The 22,936-nt window shown below is 48.7% G+C and overlaps 1 protein-coding gene across 1 annotated transcript in view; it reads left to right on the plus strand.

The window, feature by feature from the left end:
- Positions 1–13,861, plus strand: part of Zcchc24 (zinc finger CCHC-type containing 24) — a 50,508-nt gene extending 36,647 nt beyond the window's left edge. The window contains exons 3-4 of the mRNA XM_027389085.2: positions 5,875–6,039; positions 10,173–13,861. Coding sequence (XP_027244886.1) covers positions 5,875–6,039; positions 10,173–10,286 — 279 coding nt within the window. The 3' untranslated portion in view covers positions 10,287–13,861. The remainder of the gene's footprint in view (positions 1–5,874; positions 6,040–10,172) is intronic.
- The last annotated feature ends 9,075 nt before the right edge of the window (positions 13,862–22,936 follow it).

Below are 22,936 nucleotides of genomic sequence, written 5' to 3' on the forward strand. Positions count from 1 at the left end.
CTTGGCAGGGTTCCTGGTGGTTATTTACCCAGCCTCTGCTTACATAGCCTTAGTGACAGGGTGCTCACTACCTCCCAGCCAACCTCAAGAGATCTCAGGAGCTGATGGAGAGCCAATGCAACCTTCTTCTGAAATGGAAGCTCCTTCCCCTCCTCTCCCACTCCTCCCCTCCAGCTTTGCCTTCTCCTTCCCAGCCCACACCAGTGCAGCCTCTGCTTCTCAGGTTGCCTTTCTGCTACTGTTCTAGCCACAGCCTTAAGGTCCGAAAGCCCTTCCTTCCCCAGCTCCATCCTGGATGCCTTCTGTGTTGCCCATCAAATCTCCTGGCTTCTGTGTTACATTGAGGGCCTGTCGATGCTACCAGGAGTAGCTTCTGAGACCCACTAAGCTATGCCTGGGCTCCTGGTAGATGCCATTCCCCTGCAAGAGTGGGGTGGAAGGGATAGGATGCCTGGGTCAGGAAAACCTGCTGGGGCCCGGCAGCCTGCTTAGCTGAGTGGTAACCCCTGCAGAGCTGTCTGTTGACATTTATGAGAAGAGTTCAGGCCTCTGCAGGGAGGAGACAAGGGGAAGGAGGTCTGCTAATCTGCCTTCTCTCTGGGCTCTGGGCCCTCTCTCGCTGGTCAGTATAAACAATGTCAGGACAGGGCCTTCCAGGAAGTGGCTCCTTGAAGCTGCCCGCCTGCTGGCCTGTGTCCCTTCTTCCCTTTGCTAAGACTTACATTTGTTCTGTTTGCCACCGCCACCAGCAGGCCCAAGGCATTTTCTCCTGAAATCTCTGCTGAGGGGTCTGTCTCCTCTGTAAGCAGAAGAGCCTGCTGAGCCTCGCTTTCAGCCCCTCAAATACGGATGCTCTCTGGCATCCTGCCCCCACCCCCAATCCTCGGTTTCACCAACTGTCCTGGGTGGAAAGGCAACCTGACAGGTCACGAACCCTGAGCATGAAGTTCAGGACACAGGCAGTGTCCCACAAACACCTGGCTTCTTCCCTCCTTTGTCCTCTGCCAGCACACGTCCATCCTTTACAGCCCTCTCTGGACTTTTGAGGGTCCTTCTGGGAGAATAGTGCAGAAGGTGAAAACACCCAACACCCTTTCTTCTTAGGCTTGCTGGTCTTCCAGAACACGCACCTTGAGATAGCGGACTACACTGCTGCCACAGGACCATCTCATTTCTAAAACATTCTCCTTCAGATTTTTGCCTGGGCCTTAGCCCTTCCCTCTGTGACATCTGCAGCACCTCGGTTGCCCTCTCTACAAGGGAAGAGCCATGCCCCAAACATCAGTGTTAACCGAGTGAGGACTGCTGTGTGTGCCCACACTGGGCTAAGGCACCTGCCAGGGTCCAGATACAGAAACAAGCAGAGATACTGAGAGACTTGTTGAGGGTCCTGGGTAGCAATGGGCAGAACCAGCTTGTGACACAGGAACCTGGCCTTGTAGTCCAGGATCTGAGCTTTTCCTGTGAGATGAGGCATCCGCCAGAGAGCTGACAGTCCATCTTGCCTGTCAGTGTGGCAATGGTATGCTGGGGCATCTGAGCCTATAGGAGGTCAGGCACCCCAGCCCTAGGTATATGGCAGACAACTCCAAAAGGGCCACGTTCTAATTCTGAATGTAACTCTGCTCCTCATTCACTTGTCCAACTGCCTGTTTTTCCCTTTTGTTACAATCTATACCTCATTACACATGTGAGCTCCTGTCACCCAGAATTCTGAGTCAGACACTCTGGGACATATATTCACAGTTTATTTCTAATCCTGACTAGGACCCATGTTTTGCTCCAGACGTGCTAGGATGAATTGATCCCTCCAATTCTGTCCTTTGCCGTGGATGTGGTAGGCAAGCCTCAGGTCTTGAGGGCTCTCTGAGCAAGAAGAGGTCTGCAGAACCAGATTCCAGAGCCAACCTGCTGGGGACAGGTCCTAAATCCCTCCATCAGCTAAGCAAAACCTCTGTGACAAGCCACCCACCTATTTTGTGTATGTGTGTGTTATGTGCTTGCACACACATATGTGTGACTGCGTGCATGCATGTGTGGTGTGCATATGGATGCAGAAGTCAGAGGACTGCATGGGTGTCATGTACCTTTCTTTTGAGGCGACTCTTTAATTGGCCTGGAACTTCACCAAAGTAGGCCAAAGAACCAGAGCTCCCAGACTCTGCCTGTCATCTCACCATCCCTGGGGTTACAAGTATACACTACCACACTGGGCTAATTTACATGGGTCCTCAGAGTCAAACTTGGGTCTGCGTGCTTACAGAGCAAGCATTTCAGCCATGGAGCCTCCGCCCCAGCCCCATCACCCCCGTCAGCATAGGCAGACACCCTCGGAAATGGAGGCAGGAGGGCACATGCGTATGGCGCCTTACTTCTGGATGACAGAATCACGGGCGATATGGATACAGGCTGCTCAGAGCCACAGTACTAGGTGCTGGGTGACAGTGGGGAAACTGGCTTCAGGAGGACTCAGAAAACCTGCACACTGGATACCCAAAGAGCTCAGCCTCAGAGGCAGCCTCTTGTCCCCAGTGAGCAGACCAGGTCATGACAGTGTGGGGTGCATCTCTCACAACACTGCCCTCTCTCAGGCCTTGCCAGGGCTCATATTGAGCCTGCTCCTTAGACAGCACTGTTAGTAGAAAATCCAGTGCTATCAAGCAGGGGACCCAAAATTCAGAACTGTGTTGTACTTGCTTTCCAAGTTTTATTTCCACTCTCAGCATCTCTCTCTCTTTTAATTATTTTGCCTGGACCTCTAGTCAGATATCATCTAGTGATATGAATGGCTTCTGGAAAACAACAACCACAAACACACATAATTAACAGAAATTAGTATCTTACATACTGATACTACTTCAGATTAGTAAATAATAGTAGTGCCAACAACCTCACTGTTCTCCGGGTTCACCTGTATCATTTCACTTAATGCTCAGAATCTAGGGTGGGGCTCAAGATTCTTCCTCTCTAGCCAGACAACCCTGTCACTGCCAGGCAGGGCACCATACTTAATGATGAAACAGAGGGCCAGGTTCTAGGCACCCTCAAACTCAAGGCCCACAAGAGTTAAGCAGGCAAGACATGTGGAGAGAGAGCTGTGGCAACAAGAGATGACTTGGAGAGTGAATGCTGACTCTAATGCTCAGTCACGCCTCAGCTATTGGGACTCCAAGGTTAGCATGGGTCCATAGCTATGGGTAGTCTCCCAGCTTAAAATCCGGTGGTAAGAAATCCAACCTTTAGGGCTGGTGAGATGGCTCCGTGGTTAAGAGCACTGACTGCTCTTCCAAAGATCCTAAGTTCAATTCCCAGCACCCACATGGAGGCTCACAACCATCTATAAGGGGATCTGATGCCCTCTTCTGGCATAAAGGTGTACATGCAGTTAGAGCACTCATACACACAGAATAAATGTTTTTAAAAATAAAACAAATCTAACTTTTAAAAACCATCCTCTGTATGCACGTGTAGGCTTACAGCAGCTTTATTCATGACTACCCTGAGAAGTATCCCAGTGTGCCCTGTGCCATGGCATGGGCATGCAGTGGGTATTATTTGGCAGCAAGAGAGGGTGCAGTACGGGCACATGTTTCAGCATAGCTGAGCCTCAGAAATGTTACATCAAGTGAAAGAAGCCACACAAAAGGAAGACTATAAGCTAGGGAAACCCACAGAGGCAGCAAGTAGATCACAGGAACAAACCAGTAGGAAAGGAAGTAATTATGAATGAGTACAGGTGGCAAGTGTGTCCTAAAATTAGTTTGTGCTGATGGCTGTGCATCTCTGAATATACTAAGAACCACTGAATTGACCATTTTCAATGAGTGAGGTGTGCATTGCCAGTATTTCAGTAAAGGTATCAAGCTGTGCAGGAGAGCACTAGCTTCTTTCATATATAAAACACAAATCAATTTTCTTGTTGCAAATCAACAAGAAAAAGGGCCAGGGTTGAAAAGATGGCTCAGGGGTCAGTGTCTGCTGCTGTTGCAGAGCACTGGAGTACAAGCTGCTATCACCCATAATGCGTGGCTCACAGGGGATCTAATGCCCTCTTCTGACTGTGGCAGGCACACACATTTTTAAAGTTAACCCCCTAAAGGAAACAGTCCATGAAATATAAATAGACCATTGGTAAATACGTGCATGAATGTGTCTTGCTCATTATGAAAGACGTCTGTGAGACCTCGTCTGAGAAGCCTTTGTACCTTTTAGATTAGTGATGCTATGGCTCCCCCTAAGGTAGAAAAGAGCCTTTCAAGACCCTCTGTGGATGCCTGCACTGTAACTAGGACTTGGAGTTGCAAGATCAAATCTAGCATGGATCTCTTTCTTTCCTGAGTTTCTAACAGAGTATTTGTTTCCACCAAAGGTGCTTTTAACAACCTCAGTTTTTTTCTTTCTTTCTTTATGATATTGGCACATTTCCCCTTTTTGGGTAATGGAAGCACTTTATGACTTCTCCTTGACATATGAGTTGTCTGTCACCCTACTCCTGTGCTCCAGGACAATTACTATGTAAAATGAGGGCCACTTGAACATAAGGCACTGTAGATACTGCAGTTCATTTGGTAATAGCCAGTCACTGAATAACTAATGGGCATGTAGCATATATAGCCGGGATACATGGGCCAATGAGACCTGATGTCCCAGGCGCATGGAGGGAGCTCTCGTCTTGTTCCTCAGAACTGTGCTCAGTTTAAAGCTTATGAGTTGTTTATTTCTGAGAGTCTCCGTTGAATCCTTTCAGATGGCTTGAGCATAGACAGCTACACTGAGGAGAGCAAGTATGTGGAAAAACAAATGGGAGCATTAGCTAGAACTCTGCTCCTGGGGATCTGGAATATGAAGCTGCTGAAGCATTGTAGGAGGGGAGGAAGCAGCAATAGGTATTATCACTAAAAATAGTGCGCGGACCCTTTGCCCCAGAAGTTTCACTTCTGGAAATTCACTCTACAAAGGCATATAAGTTGAAACGGTGGCAAGCACTCATGGCGGCACACTACCAGCTCTCATGAAGTCTGCCACCATTCAGCTGTGAAGCAGAATTTGGTAGCTACTGGTACCAACATGAAGGACACACCAAGATTATTTGGGTTGGAGATGTAGCTCAGTTGGTAGAGGACTTGTCCAGCATGCACAAAGCCCTGGTTTTGAGTCCCAGCGTACCATAAAGCAGGTATGGTGGTACATGCCTGAAACCCCAGCGCTGCAAAGCAGGCCTGGAGGATTAGAAATTCAAGATCACTTTTGTCTACGTAGTAAGTTAAAGCCAGACTGTCATACATGAGACCTTGTATTTCAAAAGAGAAAGCAAGGTGATGAGGCATGTGTCATCTGTTTCTGTCTGGTGAGTGACAGGGAGCCTAGACGTATATACTGATGTGTTGTTCGTCAATGTGGAGCTGCCTTTGGGCTGACACAGAGGATGCAGAGATGCCTTGGGGACTAGACCAGAGGGTGCTTTTCTGTCTCCCCCAAACCTCAGAGGCTGAGACAGGAGGTTTGAGCACAGAACCAGCCTAGAAAATGATTTCCTCCAGGTAGGGGAGCCCACACTTGGAATAGGGGACAGCTGGGTCAACACTAGTTTCTGTGCTCGTGCTGTCACATCCCTGGTGGGACAAAGCACCTGTACCCATCCAGCTGCCCAGCAACACCTGAGGTGAAGAAGTGACTCTTTAGAAACCCTGCACCCCACTGTCTCTGTCCTGGCATTACTGGGGAGCTCTTACCTTTAGGATGGGCATGTGTGCTCTGGAGGCGGCCTTGTTATTTTAGATTAGTGACAAAAGGGCTGGCATATGGGGATAAGATGCAGGCTATGAGAGCTGAAGGCTGAGGCCCATCTCCTTGTGTTTACTTCCTGTCCTCCAGGCACGCCCCAAAGGTGAGGGCCTGACACCGTACCAAGGCAAGAAGCGCTGCTTTGGAGAGTACAAGTGTCCCAAGTGCAAGAGAAAATGGATGAGCGGGAACTCCTGGGCCAACATGGGGCAGGAGTGCATCAAGTGCCATATCAACGTGTACCCGCACAAGCAGGTGGGTAGGCGGGGCTTCTGGTGGGGCGGAGATAAGTGTGGGACCGAGGATAAGGTTAGACAGCCTGCAGTAGGTGGGCCTGGGGGTGGGGAGGGCTTTCTCTGGGTGGGGTAAGCAGAAAGGGTAGGCCATGATGACTGACTGGGACACGGAATTAGGATAGCCCAATTTCTACAAGGTGTCCAATGTCAGAGTTCTGAGGATCTGGGCTGCAGGTCTGGGGGACTCACAGAACACAGGCTTCCAACCTAGGTGGAGAGGCAGAGCCAACTCACACACTCAGGGCCAGGGGAATCCAATACCCTACACTGTTCTGGTGTGCCCCAGTGTCTGGCAGGTCAGGCTATTACTTGCTGGGCCCCCTCTGTCTTTCTAGACTATTCCTTGGACGTTGACGGCTTTCCCTCCCTTTCCCCTCCCCATATCCCACCAGCATAGCATAAGTGTAGCCTGCTGACCTTCCAGTCTGGCTCTACACAGAGGGGTCCAATCTAGAAGACTCTTTCAAGGTCTTGAGGCTCCATTTTCTCCACTCACCATCATCCAGCTACAGTTTGTTGAGCACCCCAGTGTCCGCTGGGGAGACTGGGGTACAACAGACTTGTACCCCCATCCCTACTCCAGGCCAAGTTCTGGGTTCCTGGGCTCTTGTGCTTCTCTCTTTGGCTTGAGATTTGGGAATACCACCTCCTTGCTCCCCTTGTGGAGGCAGTGGAGCCTGGGGATGGAGAAGAGCTCTTGCCCTCCCCCAGTGCTGACCTGGGCCACCTCATCCCTCTGAGAAGCCCTGCCCCCACTACATCTGTTTCCTGTCAGGCTCCAACTGTGTCTCCCCGAGACAACCCAGATCTCCCCCCCCCCCAGAAGAGAAGAAAACACTAATGGGCTTTGCCTCCCTGCCGGGGGCGGGGGCCTCCCAGATCAGTCCCAGCTGCTGGGTGTTTCCTTCCACAGAGAGGAGTCATCCCGACAGCTCCCCTAAGCTCCCCACTGGCAGCCTGTGGCTGCAGGCTGAGCACCAAGGCCAAGGAGAAGAGCAATTCAAAGGAATCCCAAGATAGGGCTGGCCAAGAGGGTCAGGCGAGAGCGTGCCCCAAGGATTCAGCTGATGATACTGCCCCTTCAAAATATTACTGATAATGTGTAACAGTACTACTGGTCAATGCATGGAAGGTTCCCCATGAGCCAGGTGCAGTTCTAACCAATCTCTTCACTACAACACTATCAGGCAGGCTCTCTGTTAGATACATTTCATGGAGGAGAAAATAAAGCAGACAGGTTAAATGCCACACAGATATTATGAAGTCTTTGTGGAACACTGTGGTTATAGAGTCCTTTAAGACAGTCATTCTCTCTCTCTCTCTCACCCCACCGGCCTCTCACACACACAGACACACACACAACTAAGCAAAAACAGCACCTGTCACAAAACCTCTGGCCCAGGCTATAGAAAGGCAAGCTGAGGCTGCAGCTGTCACCCAATAGATGAAAGAAGGTTCAAAGCCATCTGACTTCTGGTACCACCAGCCATCGACACACTGCAGAGATGTGGGTACACTGCAGAGACATGGACAGAGCAGTTTCCCATAATACTCTTCACGTCTCTCAGCTATCCTCATTGGCTCTGCCTTTATCCCTGGGAACACTGGACCTCTGTCAACACCTGGGATGAAACCCAGGACAGCAGTGCCCAGCAAGGTGGGCGGAGCAGGGTAGACACTAGTAGTGAGTTCTTGGGGGCCAGGACCACAGGGATCGGAGCAGCCGCACAGGAGGATGCTACATTGGGGATAGAAATCCAGGGATCTGAACAGGTGACAAGAGTGCATGAGATCTAGAGTTAGCCCTGAGCCCCAGGATGAGGACAGCAGCATTCCTGACAGTGTAAGAACCACCATTTCCTCCCTGGAGGCCTCTGGGCAAGACTTTTTTTTTCCTTTTTTTTTTTTTTTTTTTTTTTTTTTTTTTTTTTTTCCCGACACAGGGTTTCTCTGTGTAGTTTTGGAGCCTGTCCTGGATCTCACCTTGTACACAGGCTGGCCTCGAACTTACAGAGATTCGCCAGCCTGTGCCTCCCAAGTGCTGGGATTAAAGGCGTGCACCACCACTGCTAGGCTGGACAAGACTTTTAAATTGCCAAACAGTTTCCTCATGTGGTAACCAACCCACTACTCTTGTGGAAACAGGAGAGAGCACAGGAGGCCCTGGGTGCCTTGGGCCTCCAAGATGAAGACATAGGGACCCAGATTCCCGTTCAAAATGGTCCTCACAGAGCTTACAATGGCCTAGGACTGTGCTCAGCCACAGAGACCAAGCTTGCTGCCCCTGGAGGCATGCAAGCCCATAAAGAGAGTGGTTAGTGCTGGCTCCCATTCTCTGGGACATCTGGAACAGCAGGAGGGTCACCTGCCTCCTACTCTGAATGACCCTATGTCACTACCCTCCTCCCATCAATATTAAGAATAAACAACACCCGTACCTTGAAGGACCATTCCTCTATCTAGCTCCCATCTGGGACCTGATCTGCAAGGAAGTTAAACTCTTCTCTCCCCTGCTGGGATAGAGTAGGAGGGGTGAGGCCAGTCCTCTGGATAGCACTCAGTTCCAAGCCCAGGCTCTCCTTCCGGCTCTTTCTTTTGTAGCTAAAGCTGAAAAGGACTGAGTTGCATGGCACCTGCTTCCAGGGCATCTAAAAAGCATAATCCTGCTCACTTGCAGCCTATACCCTCACCTTTTCGAAACCTCCATTCCATTTGCCCAACTGCTCTGAATGTCGGCTTGGGTCAAGGCAAGGCCTGGACCAGGTGGAAAAACAGCTGGTTGAGTAACAGTCTACCCAGTGGGTAGCATTTATCTCAGCTGCCCTCCCCTGACCATTCTGGACATGTTACTGGTGTCCAAAGGTCTTTGCCCCATACCCCATGTCAGCCTATAGTTTCTGCTCCCCTCTTCTTGCCAGATGGCTCCCAGCTGGCCCTTTCTCTGAGCCCCCATGTCTGTGCCCAGGGCCCTTCTGCAGACAGGTGTCGTTCTGGGGCTGGAAGGAAACAGAGTCTTTGTGGCCAACTGAAATGCTGTCCACTTCAGAGCCACTCCTGGACATCTCTACAGTATTTATAGGTCTTTGTTGGCTGTTGTGAGTAGGGTAAGGAGAGACAGCAGACAGGGAAACACAGGCTGTCCAAAGCACAAAACCAAAAACAAACAAACCCAAAAAACTTGAAGGCTGGTGAGATGCTGCAGGGGGAAGAGCCTTGCTACCAAGAGTGATGACCTGAGTTCAATCCCTAGGACCCACATGGTGGGAGAAGAGAACTGACTTCTACAAGTTGTCCTCTGATCTCCATACTCAGGCTGTGGCACACATGCACACATGTGAACACACACACGCTTAACACATGCACAAGAAAATAAGTGCAGTTTTTTAGAAGGGTACTTGTGTGTGCCTAAGTGCAGCCCAGGTTACCAACAGCTAGCCTCTCTCAGGGTTCCTCCAAACATTACAAATGAGCATTGGGACAGCCTGCTTTATAGATGGAGAGGAGGCTCACAAGTGGCCCAATGGGCCTGATAAGTTGCCTCCTTTCTCTAGGCCTCAGTTTCCCCATTAGAAAACAATGAGGCTCTGTTTATGTAGTTACTCAATAAATGGGCAGGCACTGGGCCAGGAGCCAGGCTGAGGTTGACCCCAGACCCCAAACTGGCTTTATGGAACTAAGAGTCCTATTGCCCCTAGGGCTGAGGGGGTGTAGCTATACCCAGGATAATCTTTGACTCCCAAGACCACTAGAGTGACATGGGGACAGATGTGAGGTGGGGTTCCCTTTGCTTGAGGCTCAGTTTCTTTCATCTAGCATCTCTGTCCTGCACTGATTCTGGCCTAGATTTGGGAGCTCTCTGAGCTTCATTCAGGGGACAGTTGACCAGAGAGGAAGGACTGCCGGTCAAGCCCATGGTTCGGGTCTAAGATACCTGCCTTGGCTCTAGTCAGCCCAGGAATTTCACCTGCGCCTTCTGGACACATATGTATGCAAATGGGCAAAAGGTGGGGGTACCAAAGCATTGGCTGAGCTACCTCTGTAACTGCAGGTTCTCTCCCCCTCCCCTCCACTCCTTCCTTCTTCTCTTTGCAGAGACCCCTGGAGAAGCCTGATGGCTTGGATGTATCTGACCAGAGCAAGGAGCACCCGCAGCACCTCTGTGAGAAGTGCAAGGTCCTGGGCTACTACTGTCGCCGTGTGCAGTGACCTTGGCCACCACCACAGCACCCCTCAGCTGCCACCTCCCTGTGCTGCCCAAAGGGCTGAATGGCCTCATATTTGAGGAGGCCTCACAGACCTGTGGACTTAAGCAGAGGAGTTTCATGTCCTCGTCTTATGTTCTGACCATGTGGCTGACATGCTCCAGACAGGGTGCAGAGACTGGAGGCTCAGGGACAGAGGCCAGCAGAAGCCGTGGTGTACCCGCAGGCTCTCTCCCTGAGTGTCTTTGAGGCCAAATGGCTTTGTATCTGCCACAAGTACACTAAGTGAACTGTGAATCCTGAGGCCTGAGGGAAGTCTTCCCTCTAAGACCAGCCAGGACCTATCCCTCTCAGAACCTTGCAGCTTGCCTCCTATGAAAAGCCACTCTGGGGAAGTCCTGTTCCATTCCTAATCTATATCCACAGAGGGCAGTCGCTTGTTCTAGCAGCCGTGGGGGAGTAGTCCTCTGTTGTGGCCACATTGAGTCCCAAATCTGACCACCCCTGATATCACTGCATTGCACCTGGTAGCTAAGTACAGTCCCCTCTGCCAATGGGACCAGCAGACAGGGGGATATTAAACAGTGAACAGTGCTCCCCCACTTAGGTTCTGTCAGATGCTCTGTCTTCATCCTTTGCCTCCCACCCACATCAGGGATGCCACCCCACAAAATCTGTAAGCCTTTATGGCATGAAGGATACAGCTCTCAGCATTCTGGGACTACTTTATGCCACCTGAGTCAAGGACATCTCATCTCCAGCCTCAGTTTCCCTGCTAGTTAAGTGAGAAAGTGCCATCAGAAAGCCAAGAGGCCCCAGTGAGCTTTGATGACTTGGAAGAAAGCTGGCTGTCTCTGGAACACAGAGTGTCACTGTCGGGGATGGGGTGTCCCTAGACAGCCAGGTGCACTGCCTTCCAAATCCTGGTCGCCACCTAGGAAGTCAGGCTGAGTGATGCCAGGTCCTCTCCTACAGCCCTCCTAGCCTGATATCCCTATCCCCTGAGAAGATGGAAGATGACCCCTCCCCAGGTCTTCTTAGCTCCTCACAGTGGGCAAACCTAAAATGAGCCACAGAACCTCTCCTTTGGAAACTGGGGATAATGATTTCCTACTTTTCTAGGAAGGCAGAGAGATCTCCTGGCATGTCACATGGCCCAAGAGGGCCACTGTCCTGGCCAGGGTCATCAGTGCACCCCCTCCCCCCATGACAAGCCACAGTTCTCTGTCTTTTTCCTCTTCACCAGCTTCCAGGAATGAGTAGCTTGACTTTGCCCCAACACTATGCCTCTATAGAGAAGAGAAACGAAAAAAAGAAAAAAAAAAAAAAAGTCAGACCATGAAACAGGCCTGAAATTCAGTGTTTACACATGGTGCCCAGTTGCCCTTTGTTTTCAAATGAAAATGCTTTGTACGACTGAGGAGTCACAGTGAAGTGTTAACCAAGGGTCCAGGGAGTGAGTGGAAGAGATGGTCGTATCTGCAGCCATTTCGCTGCGGGATAGATTTGGGAAGAACATACCCTCTGAACACTTAACAAAGATATCTGTGGCAGTCCAGAGCACTGGCTGCCACCCTGCTGCCCATGAGTGGTGGCATGCTGGGCTGCAGACTGTGAGCACCCAGCACCAAAGACTCTCCAGTTTTGCTGTTGCACTAGGGCTATCCCATGCCCAGCTTCCTGTGGCTTAGGAAGGGGTTGTTTCTGTCAGTCATCCCACTGGGCCTCTGTAGAGAATGTGCAGTGGGTAGTGTGCTTGTGTCCCAGATGAGGACAAGCTGGGCATGGGTGTGCTTGGTCCAAGATTCAAAGAGCCCGACGACAGTCTTCAGGAAGCCAGGGCTGGCAGAAGGTGGGACATCTCCCTACAGTGGCCATTTTGGTCACTGTATGGACATCTGGTCATAGCCAGGCCCTCTTGCCTCAGGCAGCCCCTCCCTGGTCCTGCCTTGCAATGCTTTGGCTGAATTTGTGATCTTTTTGAGGCAAGCAAAAGATAGCACTATCTAGGCTGGGTGCTGGAAGAGTTAATGCTCAGAAGGCATGGGAGCCCAGGGGACAAGAAAGTGTGTGGTTTTAGTACATACAAAAGGGACAATCGCTTGCAGTCAGTAGATCTAGCGATCTAGTTGAGAGAGAATGGTGTTTACCCCATATGAAGTATTCAATAGCTCTACTTGTGAATTTGTATTTATTTTGAGTTATACTTGACACAGAACTCTTTTTTTAAACAATGCTATGTGTGTATTTTGGGAAAAAATTCATAGATGTTAAAATTTCTGCATGGTTACCAGTTTTTCTTATGACACTGAACTTGGTAGCCTTTTCCCCCCAAATTCTTCATAGTGATTTTGTTTGTATATACTTGAGGGTCTTTTTTTTTTAAAAGAAAAGAAAAGTAGGATTGCTTGATATTATTGAAATTGAAAACAACAAAAAGAGGCATTAAAAAAAAATAAGTGCTTTGAGAGGGCAATCCATATCTAACAGATTCCTAGACCCAGTTTTGCAAGTCTGGTTGATCTGTAAGAGAGTATTTATAGTGAGAACTTTTCTTTTTTTGTGTGTTATTTTTTCTATGCTTTGGTCTGTAAAAAGTATGCAACTGAACTACATTAAGAAGGAAATATTATCTACATAGAATTATTATATGAAGTTGGTACATAATTCTAACGAGGAAAAAAATCTTTGTAATCCTTTATGCTATGTTGGTTTTTGTTTTTTTTCTATTTTGTTTCCTTGGATGAAAATATCAGTATTAAGCAGCCAGTATATTATTCATCTGTTTAGACTTATTAATAAGCTCTTGTCCTGTATTTATATATTTGTGTATTTGGGAAGTATTGCTTTTTTAAGGGGAGTTATCAGTGGACAACATGATAAAAAGGGAACAGAGATCCTTTGGACCTCTTCCTCTGAGGTTGGCAGGTGGCACCTCCATGTAATTATCTTGTTATTATGATTTTATTAATGTTTTAGGGTAGGGCAGGGAATGGGCAAGGGAAAAGGACACATTGGGAGAACGGGTCCTTTGGGCTGCCAGCCTTGTCAGCCAGATGCAAGGAGGTACATGAAAACAGGAGGCAGGCTTCCTCCTCGCCAGAGCCCAGCCTCCCAGGCCCAAGCTCTTTGAACTTGGATCTGTCCACCTGAGCCCTATACCTGCCTTTTAGCATCTAATGGACTTGAATCTACTCTAAACAAAAGTTTAATCCAACCTCACTACATTGTAGCCAGTGCAACAACTAACAGTGATGTAAGGGATGTTGCGGCCTTCTGGGAGGTGGCAATGAGGTCCATTGCTTGCTCTCACGGCCACCTTACCTGTACCAACCCCTGCACCCCCATGTGGTGATCCTGTCCATGTCTGTGTCTGTTCATGTGTGTACATTCAGCTAAGAAGACAAACAGAACCCGTGAGCCCCGCCTGGAGGGTACCTGGAGAAGGCTCCTGACTTCCCTGAAGGGCCGGCCTCGGGGTGGCATTCCGTTGTGTGCCTTATTCCTGGAGACTCTGTATACGGCTTGCCTATGAAAATATAGCCTTTCTGTGCTGTATTAAAAGGACTTTGGAAAGAAGGAGGCTTGTGGGTTTGTTTACAAGGAGCATGGGGGAAGCTGGGCATTTTCACAGATGTGGGACAAAGCAGGGTGGGAAGAACTTGGGTGGCATTTAGTTCCCCCAAGTCTGGTCATACTGTCTTTGTCCTGTCTCCACTATTGATCTGCCTCCTCCTGGCCCCTTTGCCCTCAAGTGAACACCCTTTCCAGAGTGAGGGCTCTCCCCAAGTGGGGCCCCAACTGGGTGAGATTGTCAGTGGATTAAGTCACACATTAGCTGGGATGGGACTCCCACTCCTGGGTAACCATATATAGGAGTAACTCAGTCTTAGTGCAGCCCTGCGCTCCGTTGTGGCTGCACATACTTGAGTATGAGCCCAGGACTGGGGTCCGAGACACTGGTGATCACATGCAAACAAGGGAAGAGGGAAGAGGGAGTTCTTTTGAGCAAGGCCAGGACTTGATAGGGCTGTCACAGGTTGGCATCTGTAGGGATAAAGCAACACCATGAGAGGCTACTTGTCCATGAAGCCTCTTGGCCAAGCACCAGTACTTCCCTTCAGTCTTGCTGTTCAGTCACCTCCAGAAGCAGCAATGCAAAGACATTGGTCTGAACGTGTCCTTAAGTTCTTAAAGACCCCTGGGTGCACTGTGTACCCTGAGCAAGCACCCGGTTTGAGGAGCCTCCTTATGACCCTGGGGGAACTAATAGTACCATCAGTGAGGGGCTGGTGAGGAGGGGTCTCCAGTCCCACTGCAGGGGCATCCAGTTCCTGGCTGGAACTGGCTTACCATCTAAGATTACTGCTGCCTGGAGGGCAGGGGATGGGGAGGAAATTTCCAGGTTACTAAATTTGCATAGGTCAAAGTGCATGTGTGTGGGCAAACTCCTGTCTCTAGACCCATGGCCTCCAGAGAAAACCAGAGGGGAGAGGACAAGACCAGCAAGAACAGTAACAACTAACTCAGGAAGCAAGAGCCTCGACTGCTTAGGGTTGGAGGGTGAACCTTGGAAGCCACCAAGCCCTTTTCTTCAGAGTAACAAAGAGAATTCCCACCCACCCTCGGGTGTGTAACTGTCAGGCAGGCCTGGGTCTGCTTGGATACAGTCGGTGTCAGTCCAGCCAAGCAGGTGAGTGGAGGGGACCCCACACTGCAGAATGAAGAAAGAACAGAATGATTCTCATGTATACAATGCCGTAGCGGGTCATGTGCCAACTGCTGGGACCTCTACTAGCACCTAGAGAGGTGCCAAGCAGAGAGCACCGGGTCCTCTACAGGGTTGCCTTCTAGGCTAGCACTGCCACCCCCATTGCCCATCTCTCTGAGGCCCCATTCCCTCAGCACACTACGCAGATAAAAGAGGGCAGTGTGCATGAGTCCCAGCAGCTGCTTGGCACTGGGACAGGCCCAGGGGAGGTGACCTCTTGGTCTCACTGTCTGCAGCTTAGCCAATAACACTTAGCTCAGACTACATGAGTGAGTGGGAAGAGGAGTGAGCCTTGAACTCAGGCCCCCTGTGCTGTCAGCTTACTAGGAGCTCAGCCTGAAGCTTCCAGGTTGGCTTTCAGGTTTCTGGCCCAGCCTCCTTCCACTCCCACCCCCTCCACTGAGAGAGAGAGAGAGAGAGAGAGAGAGAGAGAGAGAGAGAGAGAGAGAGAGAGAAGAGAGAGAGAGAGAGAGAGAGAGAAAGAGAGAGAGTGAGAGAGAGAGAGAGTGAGAGAGAGAGAGAGAGTGTGTGTGTGTGTGTGTGTGTGTGTGTGTATGTGTGTGTGTGCACTTTGTGCTCCATGGAAAGAAAACAAACCCAAAGCAAACACAGGCTGGATTTCGACACTTCCCGAAGCTGTGGAAATCAATAATTCCCCTGGACAGGAAGGATTTCCGGTTGGACTTAATGCTCACGTCCAGAGGCAGCAGCCACTAAGTGAGAGGGCTAGAAGAGAGAGCCACCAAAGAAGGGATCTTGGAGGAATGTGAGAAGCCAGCCCAGCCCCAGGAACAAGCTAGGGTGCCCAGGAAGGAAGGTCTTTCCTGATGTCACCCACTGGGCATGTGGCAGAGGCAGGATTTGATTCTCAAATTGTCCCCTTCTTCCCAGGCTCTGACAGCTATCTGGGCTTTCTGGTTTCATATGTCTTTGTAATAGTCTTGGGGGAGCTGAAGTAGAGGGGAATAAGACAATGGGGCACGTGGAGAAACTGAGGCTGGGAGGTCCTGATGCCTACAACTGAGGTGGGGGCCTCAAATTATGATCAGCTTCCTTTGGACCAGGCTTGGTGCCCTAGAACTGAGCTGGATCCACTCACTGTAAGATTAGCAACCAGGCCCCACTGAAGTCCAGGTGTCCTGATCCCAGTTTCCTAAGGCCTGGAAGTATCAGGGTTGGGCATCCAAACAGCAACTGGCTGGCCAGGATGCCTGAGCCTGTCTCCCTGGCAGGGAAAAGAGAGGCTGAGATGGAGGAGGGTGATGGTTGGGGAGTTAGGCCTGTTGGCTGTTCCTTCAGAGTGCTGGCCACAACTAGGAACAGCCTGTCCTGGGCCCAGGGCCCCTTAACACTTCCTCCCTCATCTATCCTGATGCTGAAGTCCCAGGGGAGGTGTTAGAGGTCTTGGGTCCCCTGCCCTATTCTTACTCCCACCCCTCCCCCACTTGTAAGCACAAGCATACAAACACACGCCAAGCCAGCTAGCTGTCTTCAACTGTCTGTGAGCCCTTGGGAGGTGGGGGTTGGGGTGCTATGCTTTCCTGGTGGCAGGGCTCTACTGAAGAGGGAGACTACCAGCCAGTGTGCCCAGGAAAGTCCTCCCACTCCCCTCTTAACCAGTATTTTCTCTCAGGAGTGAGGAAGCTTCAGTGCATAAGGGAAATGAACTTCCTGTGGAACTAGCTACCTCTGTTCCCACAAGCCATAAGTCCCTCATCAGGAGTGGAAGATCTTAGATAGGGACAAAAGCCAGGCCTGGGCCCTGAGCCCAGCATAGCAAGAAGTCTCGTCCACAGTTGAAGGAATTCTGTTTTGGGAGCTGTGATGTCACTGGGGTCACATCTACTGGATACTGGATTATCTTGGCTGACATGATACAACTCCTGGGCTTGCTTTCCAACAATCCAGAGTTCGGGGGTAGGGAACATTGAAAGGAGATTGGCTAACAGATAGCAGTGACACCGAGCCGGTCTGGTGACAGGTTGGTTGTGCTGTCTCTTCCCATACCTGGGTCAGAGGTAAACTCCAAGGCAAACCAAGTCAAATGGGTGCAAGGTGGCAGAGGGGCAGATGGTGGAGTGTGCCAGATACTGGGTTACCCAATTCACATACATCATCACTTTTGGTTCTTGGAGTAACTTGTGAGTTAGGGGTAAGAGTAAGCCAAAACCTACAGTGAGGAAGCCAAGGTTCAGAGGTCGAGGGACTTGAAGAGCCCGTTTCTTTACAGCTTCTCAGAGCTGTTCCTCTACCTCCCTTCTACTTCCAGGGAACAGCAGACCCCAGGTCTGATCTCTACCTCTTGCAGCCTCCTTCCCACACAGTCCTGGGTTTGATTGGCCAGCCCCCAACCCCCTGCACTCTGTCCTGACCCCGCTCTCTGCTCTCCTTGGCCCATGGGCTGTTCCTGTCCCTTCACCAGGCACACACCCTGTTAGTTCCATTCCTCTGCCTGTTTCCCTGCTGGGTTTTGTTAAAGAACCATTGCCCAGCACGTCATGGAGATTTCAAACTGTTCTTTGCTCTCCCACCACTCACATGCCAGTCCAGAATTTCTTCTGCTTTGGGGATTGAGAGATTGAGAGATTGAGGGATTGAGGTGTGTGTGTGTGTGTGTGTGTGTGTGTGTGTGTGTGTGTGTGTGTGTGTGTGTGTGTACTAGCTGGCTGGTCCTTTGCTGTCCTCTGGTGGCTGAATTTGAGAGATGCTGGCAGTCAAGCTGAATCTGTAAAAGACGAAAGGGGATTTCCTTCTCTGGCTTACAGAAGTGTGTGTGTGTGTGTGTGTGTGTGTGTGTGTGTGTGTGTGTGTGTACTAGCTGGTCCTTTGCTGTCCTCTGGTGGCTGAATCTGAGAGATGCTGGCAGTCAAGCTGAATCTGTAAAAGACGAAAGGGGATTTCCTTCTCTGGCTTACAGAAGTGTGTGTGTGTGTGTGTGTGTGTGTGTGTGTGTGTGTGTGTGTGTGTGTGTGTGTCCTTGAGGGCTCTTTTGTAACCTCATTATCTTCATCATCATCACCTGTCCTCAGCACAGAGACAACCTCACTTGTCTAATTGCTAGCAGTGTTCCTTTGATGGATAGTCTATCAGCAAAAGGCTGAGGGGGAGAGGATCTTCAGCTTCCTCTTTTCTCCTCATATACTGATTTCGCTGTCCAAATAACCGTGATGTTTCCATCTCCTGATTGGGTCCCAGCTTGTAGGCTCTACACCAGGAGTGGTACCGGGAAAGCCCCCACAGAGACTAGATCTGGGAACGTGGCTGTGCCTTTGGACTTGAAGGAGCAGCTGAACTACCTGCCAGTAGGAAATGGCATGTTAGCAATCCATGGCAGGCAGTGACATCACAATTAATCATGGTATCATCTATGATTAAGTGACAGGAATGTATCTGAGAGGCCAGCTGTCTATAGCACTTGACTGCATGACAGTAAGGACTGTGATGGGTGAATTCTTCTGAGGATGCTTGATTGATTACCAAAAGAAAACGAAGCATTTATGCCCTTCAGTTCTCAGCATAAGTTACACACTGAGGACTCAAAGTCTTCTATAATGGGAAAAGATTCTTGCACACACTGGGCTGATTTCACAAAATATGAAACAAAACCTTAACTGTGTGGTTGCTGAGCCCTCGGTGTCTTTTGAATTCACAGTCTCAGCAAGATTTTCATGTGAAAGAGCATAAAGAATGGGATCCTAGAATTTGGAATGGGGACATGTGGATGGTTCCAAACAAAGCCAATGCCTGTCTATCCCTTGCCCACCTGAGTCTGAGAATTGACTGACTGCTTTGTGTAAAAATACCATAACTGGGGCTGGAGAAATGGCTCAGCAGTTAAGAGCCCTTGCTGCTCTTACAGAGGACCCAGGTTCAGTTCCCAACACCCATATCAGGCAGCTTGTAACTTTTTATACCTCTAGTTCCAGGGGACCTGACACACTCTTCTGGCCTCTGCAGGCACCTTCATACATGTAGTGCTAAACATACACTCAGCCCCCACCCACCACCATATAAATTATTTTTAAAATACCATGAAATACACTTTGAAAGAGGATATGAAGACCCTTATCAGAGACCATGCATAGGTCAAATGTTAGCATCTTCCAGAAGGATCCCAGAGGAAGTATCTTGCATACCAAAAGAATTAGAAGATGCTGCTAAGACATCTTTCTATGCAAACTGAGTAAGAAACAGTTCACATTCCATACAATTCACACATCAAATGGCATATGCAACCATTCCCAGCCCCAATTCTTGAGCATTTTCAAAACTGTATAAAGAAATCTCATAACAGGGACTGGAGAGATGTCTCAGTAGTTAAGAGTGCTTGCTGCTCTTTGCAGAGGACCTGAGTTCAGTTCCCAGCACTCATGTCTGATGGCTCACAACCATAGGCAACTCTGACTCCTGGGGATCTGGACACCCCTCTTTTGGCCTTCGAAGATACTCAAATGCCCATATGCTGTTAATTTTTACATTGGGAATAACTAAGTGATGCCTCCTCTTCTATACTCCCAATGACAAACCTGAGTTTGATTCCACAAAAGACCCACTTAGGGAACCGATGAGTTTATTAGGGTTGCTTTACAGATCATGGGAGAGAAATTATGGGCAGGAGTATTGGTGACCCGAAGGACCAAAGTGGAAGGTATGTGTCTAGCTTAGGTCGATGGGTTCCCCATGGCTTCACAGATGGAGGTACCCTTCTTCTAGTCCTCCGAAGCTTATACTGTAGTCCTTTTCTGAGACCCTGAAGCCATATTCAATTAGGGGAGAGCTGCATCCCACCGATTAGGGAACGTGGCTGGATACTCAGGAGAGTGGTCTCATGACCCTCCCTGCTCCCACCTTCTATAATGGAATGTCAACAGTCAACAAGCCCAGCTATGCTAATCCTTTGTAAGCAGGCACAGTGGTACTCATGAAGATGGCCATTTAGGTTGTCTTTAACTTTTGGTTAGTATTAGTAACCCCACATAAACAGTCACATAACTTTTTGTGTAGATACATGTTTTCATTTCTCTTGGGTAAATGGTGACTCTGTTTAATCACCTGAGGGAACTGTTGGCTGGACCATTAGTGCAGGAGGGTTAGAATGTCTCCACACCCTTGCAAACACTTGCTACTATCTGACTTTTTATATTACCCATCTCAGTGGGTGTGAAGTATCTCATTGTAGCTTTGATTTGCATTTCCCTGATGACTAATGATTTAGAGTGTCTTCTCATGTGCTTATTGGCCATCTATATTTCTTCTTTTAAAAACACTTATCTAGGGGGCTGGAGAGATGGCTCAGAGGTTAAGAGCACTGACTGCTCTTCCAGAGGTGCTGAGTTCAATTCCCAGCAACCACATGATGGCTCACAACCATCCGTTATGAGATCTGGTGCCCTCTTCTGGTGTGCAGATATACATGGAAGCAGAGTGTTGCATACATAATAAATAAATAAATAAATAAATAAATAAATAAATAAAATCTTTAAAAAACACTTGTCTATTGTGTATGTGTGTTATAAGCACACACATGTCACACAACACGTGTGTGGAGGTCAGAAAACAACTTGTAGGAGTCAGTTCTCTCCTTCCATCTTGTAGGTTTTAGGGGTCACACTTAAGTCATCAGGCTTGGTAGCAAGGCTTTATTTACCTTAAGAGCCACCTCATCAGCCAAGGTTTTCTTTTAATCTCAAAATGATGCCATATTCCAATACATACATATAATCAATATAATCCTTCTGTTTCATCTTCCACGTGTTCCCTGGGCCCTGAGAGGGAGTGTGATGTAGATGTCCCATTCAGGGCTGAGAATGCCACGAAAGATTCTCTGTCCTTGGACCAGTTGTGGGTCTGAACTGACTGCCGTCCTTTGTGACTGCATAAAGAAGCTTCTCCCATGAGGGGTGAGGTCTGTCCTAGTCTATGGGGATAAGGTTTAGAAGGCAGCTTGATACTATGTTTCTTGCTTTGTGAACGTTTCATCTGTAGTATCAAAATTCTGTAATTTTGGGGTCTTATTCTAATATTATTTGATTTTTCTAATGTTATGCCAACCTACCATCACTGAGCTAAATCACAGTTGGTTTCCAATTCAGTAGCTCCCAGTTGGGCTAAGTTGTAGTTCAGCAGCAGAAGGCTTGTATAAGGCCTTGAGTTTGATTCCCTAGTGCACAACACACACACAGACACACACACAGAGACACACATACACACACACACACGGAGACACACATACACACACATACGGAGACACAAACAGAGATACACACATACACACAAACACACACACACACACACAGACACACATACATACACATACACACAGAGACACACATACACACATACAGAGACACACACAGAGACACACACATACACACAAGCACACACCGAGACAAACACACAGACACACACACAGACACACACATACACAGAGACACACATACACACACATACAGGGACACACACACATACACACACAAAGACACACATACACACACACACATACAGAGATACACACATACACACAGACACACAGACACACATACACACACATACAGAGACACACACAGAGACACACATACACACACACACACAGACACACATACATACACATACACACACAGACACACACACTTACAGAGACACAGAGACACACGCATACACACACAGAGACAAACACACAGACACACACACAGACACACACAGACACACACATACACACATACAGAGACACACACAAAGACACACATATACACAAACACACATACAGAGACACACACATACACACACACACAGACAAACACACAGACACACATACACACACACATACAGAGACACACACACATACAGAGACACACACACACACAGATACACACATGCACAGACACACACACATACAGCTACACACACACATACAGACACACACATACACACACACACATACAGAGACACACAGAGAGACACAGTCATACACACACACACACACAGATACACACACATATACAGAGACACACAGACAGACACAGACATACACACACACAAACACACACACAGAGTCAAACACACACGCACACACATGCACACACACAGATAAATAAATGACCCAAGAGCAAAGTGCCTTTTATTGTGTCCCATGGCATTCACCAACAGTCCCGGCTATTTGGAAGCAGAAGCAAAAGGATCTCTTGAGTTTAAAACCAGCTTAGGTGAAAGCCAGTCTCAAGAAAGCAGATCAGGGATTGCATGCTCTCCCAGGACCCCGTGAGTCCCAGGCCTTAGGCTTTATTACATTTAGGAGACATTTGCAGAAACTGCTTTTCATAAAGCAAAGTCCTGCAGAACCCAGACATGTATTAGAGCTACGGTTCTCAACCTTCCTAGTGCTGTGACCCTTTAATATGGTTCTTCATGTTGTGGTGACCCCCAACCATAACAGTATTTTGTTGCTACTTCATAACTGTAATCTTGCTATTGTTATGAATCATAATGCAAATATTTGATTTGTGACTCCGGAGAAAGTGTCAGTGGACTCCAACAGGGTTTCGTCCTACAGGTTGAGAACCCACTGTGTTAGTCTCCCATGCACTATGCTAGCAATGCCAGGTGCAAAATAATGGCTCCTGTTTGACACCATTTCCACACAAAGTCCTAAAACAGGCAAAGTGTATTGAACGATGATAGAACTCAGTGGTTGACTAGAAAGAAGTAAAGGGAAGGTTTAGAAAAGACAGCGAGATTTTTTTTTTGTATTAACTGATGGTCATTAATCATAATGTGGTATTCAAAAATCATTGATGGTACAATTAAAATGTGTGACTTTTATACTATATGCAAATTTTACCTCAGTGAAGTCATTCTGAAAAGCTATCATGCATCTCAGAAAAGTG

The sequence above is a fragment of the Cricetulus griseus genome (genome assembly GCF_003668045.3).
Source record: "Cricetulus griseus strain 17A/GY chromosome 1 unlocalized genomic scaffold, alternate assembly CriGri-PICRH-1.0 chr1_1, whole genome shotgun sequence".
Lineage (NCBI taxonomy): Eukaryota > Metazoa > Chordata > Mammalia > Rodentia > Cricetidae > Cricetulus > Cricetulus griseus.